Source organism: Corvus brachyrhynchos, unplaced genomic scaffold, assembly GCF_000691975.1.
Source record: "Corvus brachyrhynchos isolate BGI_N302 unplaced genomic scaffold, ASM69197v1 scaffold283, whole genome shotgun sequence".
In the NCBI taxonomy this organism is placed as follows: domain Eukaryota; kingdom Metazoa; phylum Chordata; class Aves; order Passeriformes; family Corvidae; genus Corvus; species Corvus brachyrhynchos.
In genome coordinates this window covers 1,292,998-1,297,920 of record NW_008237409.1, presented here as the reverse complement: position 1 = coordinate 1,297,920, position 4,923 = coordinate 1,292,998, and the positions used below count along the sequence as shown (strand labels likewise).

Sequence of the window (4,923 nt, the reverse complement as noted above, 5' to 3'; positions counted from 1 at the left end):
GGTCCCCGGGATGCTGCCGATTCCTCCCAGGGCCAGGAGCTGCCCACCCACATCCCCGGGTACCCCTCGGGGGCTGCCACCGCCTGCCAACACCCGAGGACTGGTGTCCAGCCACCCGCTGGCAGCGTCCCCAGTCCTGTCCCCAGGCACCTTGCCCTTCCCGCGGGGACTCTCCGCCACACGGGTTCCTTTCGATTTGCCTTTGTAACGAGCTGGGTGTGTGTTACGAGCCGGGCAGGGTCATTTCCAGCAGGCAGCTGGTTCCAGCCTCCCCGACCAAGCTGTGCCGGTGCCGGGGCTGTGTCCGAGGGGGACGAGGGGCAGCCGGGACGCAGCCTCCCAGCAGCTTTCCTCATCCACCTCCCTCCACTCCGGCATGGGGATGGTGCAGAGTCATGCACCCAGCCCGGGGTATCTCCAGCCCTGCAGCGAGGCCAGGACACACTGCCTGCCACACCTTCCCACGGGCATTGCCTGTGCACTCCCAAAACCAGTGCTCCCCAGTGCGCTGCATCCCAAGGACTGGCATCGGCACAACACGGCAGGCACAGGGCAGCTCCTCCTGCCCTGCTGGGCACAGCCTCTCCCTGCCCAGCCGAGCCCACACGGAACTCCCGTGAGTTAAACCAATCAAGCAAACACTGATTTATCCTCGGCGTGACGGAAACCCAGCCCTCACCATGTGGCTCGCCTGGCCATAACACTGCAGTGACAGCACGTGCTCCTCTCCATCACCATCCCCATCCCTCCCTGAGGCTGCAGCAGGGACCAGGGTGAGCATCCTCTCCCTGCGCGCGCAGCCCCGCGGGCTCAGCATCCCCATCCCCAGCCAAGCTCTGCCATCACCCCCCGAGCACCCTCGGCGAGGCTTACCTGGCATTTTGCTGGGAGGGGAGGCGCTGGGCTGGTTGTGGTGCTGGCAGCCATGGGACAGCAGCAGGTTCATGCTGTGCGGGGGCTGGCCCGAGCTGTAGGCGTCCATGGCCAGTTTCTGGCGGAAAGCCTCCTCCTTCCGCCGGTTGGCGAACCAGTTGTAGACACGGACCTCCGTCACCAGGTTGGAGCCCAGCCCGTGCGCCTTGGAGGGGGACACTCCTCGCTGCAGACACTCGGCCCTGCACGTGCAAGGGGACACGTTGGAGCAAGGGTGAGCCTGGGGGTAAGCAGGGGGCTTGGGATGACAGCAAATCTGGGGGAGTTTCAGCCCTTCCTATGAGCCCACCTGCTCTCTTCAACTACAGCCATGCTGTAAAGGCCATCCCCGGTCCCTCTGATATTGCTGGAACGCTGCAGCATCCCTGCACTATCCCTGCTGCATCCCTGCATCATCCTTGCAGCATCCCCATCACATCCCTGCCCTAGCACAGAGCTCACTCTGCCCCAAACATCACCCAGATGGGGAAAACACGGCAAGGAGAGGCCTGGCAGCTCAGCAAAGCTGTGCCATGAGCCAGGAGCTGGGGTGGTGAGCTGGGAGCCCAGCATCTCCCACAGCTTTCGGAAGGAAGGCTGAGGCTGTGGGGCAGGGGAGGCAGCACAGGCTGTGTGGGACAGCCATTACCTGTTGCACTCCTCCACCAGAGTCTCACGCTCCTCCTTGCTGGGGTTCTTCTGGCGCTCGTAGGCTTGGTACAAGATTTGCTGGGAGGCCGGCCCCCACTTGAACCGATTGCGCCGCATCTTCTTGCTGGGGGTTTCAGAGCAGGCGTCGTCGAGCTGGGCAGCCCCCTGGTTCTGCTGATTGAACTCTGGAAAGAGAAACAGCAGCTGATCCTGACTGCCTTTGTCTGTCATATTTCCACAACCCTGGACTGTCTGGTTGAACTCTGAAAGAGAAAGGAGCAGACGTGAGCTGGCCTGTAGCCGCCGCTCGGAGTCACTGTCCCGCGCGGAGGTGGCCCCCCCGTGTCCCCTCCCGCAGCACCCCGAGCCCATGGCAGCCCTTGGAGCAAGCCAGGTGCTCCCTCCCCCCCATCCCGGGAAGGGGCCAGCCTATTGCCATCCCTGTTTAATGGGGAGGCACATGCAGGGCATGCGTATGGCCATGCATATTCATGGACAGGGCCCCTGCCAGCCTGCACTTGTTTTGGGAGGATTTTTCCAAGCAAGGAGCTGGGCAGGACGACTGCAAAGCCCCCCGAGAGGGTGCCCCTCTCTGCTCACCCACAGCTCCCCTCCCACTCCCATCCTGGCGTGGTGGGACGCCGGCCCCGTGCCCGGGGCGGGCAGCACCAGAGGTGACCTTCGGCGGCCGCCTCAGCCCCGGCGCTTGTCACCACGGCAGTAAAGGGAGATTAATGGGAGGGTTTTATTATTCCCACTTTTGCAGGGGAATTCTCCCTCTTTTTATAATGGCTTTTCCCCCCGTGACGGGGGGGAAACACAGGGCAAGGCTGGAGCAGGCTCTGTTTGCTCTAACGTCTCAAGGTGTGTTTTCAGAGCAATGGCATTTGGTGCTAAACCCTTTTCTGTACTTCCCATCTGCTGGATTTTGCATCCTTTTGGAGGAGGGAGGCAGAGCCCTTCCCTGCGGGGGTGTCAGTGCCTCTCAGGGCTGCTTTGAGCTCAACGGGACAGATCCCAGGGCAGGGAACAGCGAGAGAGGGGCACACAAGAATAGTCTGTGTTCTTGGTCAAAATCATCTGCATTTTAAACAGCACAGACTGCCCCAAACCCTGCTACAGACAGCAGCAATTCAGGGGGCTTTAATTTTCTCTCTCTACATTTTTTGCTCTTAGTTGAAAAAAATGAGCAGCCTTAGAAATAAAAACGAAAAGGGGCAAAGGTGGGAAAGGCACCTAATTGTGAGCCATCATTAATTGCTTTCCCAGCTCTAACTAATACAAACACCCTGAAATTCAGCTGTGTGGGTGAGCCAGGGGGAACCCTGCCACCAAGAGGGGCTCTCACCCAGTTTTCCTGCGCCTTAAATTCATTTTACTTGGAAAAATGTTTTGGGGAGACGCTACACAGCTGGAGTCCGGGGGCTGTGCTGGTACCCAGGGGCAGGACGGGACCCCTCTCCCACCCCCCGTCCCCAGAGGCGAGCGCTGCCGCGGGTACTTACGCCGGAGGATCTCCCGCTGCTTGCGGACGTACCACGTGTACAGGGCAGCTCTCTTCTGGGTCTTCATGGGGGTGCCCTTGTTGAGGTGCTGGGAGAGGTGGGACTGGTTGAGGCCGGTGACATCCACCACCTCCCTCTGCGGGATGTTGTGCTGCTGCATGTACCCCTTGATCATCTTCGCTGCCCGCCACGGGTCCTCGCTGCAGCAAGGGAAATCAAGAGTTAATATCTGCTGCCAGGGAAAAGCCCCCAGTATTTGTTTCTTCCCATAATGGAAACCCTTCACTACTGTTACTATCATTACTATTACTATTTTTATTATTATTACTATTTCAGAAGGACACAAGATCCTCTGAGCGTATATTTTTCTCCAGGCCCCCAAAACAGCCCTGTCCCACCCCAGGGCTGGCGGGATGGGGGCTCACACCCACCCCGGGGGTTGCCAGCCAGACTGTTCCCCCAGGGAGGGAGAAGCAGAGGATCCCGGTGTCCTGGTGGGACACACCAAGGTCTCATTAATGCCAGTAAAGCTCCTCCAGATCCTCCGCGGAGAAGCACAGCCCGTCCGTGAACTGCTGCGGCTGCGTTCAGCACGAGTTCTCCCTTGGAAGATACACACACGCCATGGGATACACACACGGATGGGGATGGGACGCCCATCCTGGTCTCTTAATGAAGAAAGAGAAGTGCTGGGGATGCTTTTCCTGCCTCTGCTCACGGGTGCAGCACCTGCACTGTGCCCCATGCCCCCAGGATCGGCAGTGGCTGGCAGGGACCCCTGCACGGCCACCAAGCCCCACTTGCCACGCTTGCTGTGTAGCTTCTTCCTTCCATTCCCGCAGGGATAATGATCTGAAAATCTCAATATCCCCTTAAAAGAGACCCTATTCCCTCGCTCCCACAGCTGTGCACACATCGACCATATGTCAAAGGGTAAGAAGCCAAGGTCAAACCAGGCACACAAACCCCAACGAGTCCCCAAATGCAAAACCGAAACCAAAAACCCCAAAAAATGTTGAGTCATTCCTGATTATTATTGAACACTTGATCCTGTAGGATCTAGGGTAAATGACTCTTCTCTAAATCACATTACTTTTGTCCTTGGAGTAGCTGAGGCTGATTTAGGGAACAAATAAAATTACAGCTGAAAATCCAAATGCTGTCCGTGGCCTTTAGCTCTATCGAATTCCCAGTGTGCCAGCAGGCTGGGCCCACACACCTGTGCTGTATCCAAGACCCCTGGGTTTATTCTGGGCTAGAAGGAAGCATTTTAGCGCTGAAAAATCGGCGTGAGCCCAGACCTGGTCACAGTCCTGCACTCAAATAATGCGATCCCCCAACGCCGCCCTTGGAGCGACCGTCCGACTGCTTTCCCAATTCATTACTTATTTTGGATCCTTCAACTTGTCAAGTGGAGGAAGAAAAAAAAAAAAAAAAGCCCAACAAATAGATTTCTTACTTTTTGTCCTGAATGCAGCTTGAAAACAAAGCTGGTTGGATCCACGGCAAAAGTACCGGAGCAGAGCCAAGCGGGGCTTTGTCACACCCCGGGAAGGAGCCACGGAGCCTTCCTGGAGTCACTGAGCCTGTGTCCAACCCTGCATCCTCCAGGCAGGGGAACCCCGCTGTATACAGGGGGTCCTTTCCATGCCATGGTTCCCAGGAGAAGGTGGGAAGGAAGGAGAAGGATGTGGAGAAAACATCCTTCCCAGCGGCACTGGGCAAAGCCGCCGCGCCCGGGCTGAGGGGCTCGGGCAGACCTTTGTCACAAGCGGTTCATGTCACCTAACTGATCCCACTAATTACTGATTAATAACAAGTTAATGAAACAGAGCTCATTATCATTTCTAAGAGC

The 4,923-nt window shown here is 57.7% G+C and overlaps 1 protein-coding gene across 4 annotated transcripts in view; it reads right to left on the bottom strand.

Moving 5' to 3' along the window:
- Positions 1–4,917, bottom strand: part of HNF1B (HNF1 homeobox B) — a 17,980-nt gene extending 13,063 nt beyond the window's left edge. For 2 of the 4 annotated variants that reach the window (XM_008631077.2, XM_017730926.1), the window contains exons 1-3: positions 3,069–4,917; positions 1,562–1,826; positions 874–1,115 (exon numbers count right to left, since the gene is read on the bottom strand). In XM_008631077.2, coding sequence (XP_008629299.2) covers positions 874–1,115; positions 1,562–1,826; positions 3,069–3,369 — 808 coding nt within the window. In that variant the 5' untranslated portion in view covers positions 3,370–4,917. The remainder of the gene's footprint in view (positions 1–873; positions 1,116–1,561; positions 1,827–3,068) is intronic. The other 2 variants (XM_017730927.1, XM_017730928.1) reach the window with 1 other exon arrangement.
- Positions 4,918–4,923: the final 6 nt, after the last annotated feature.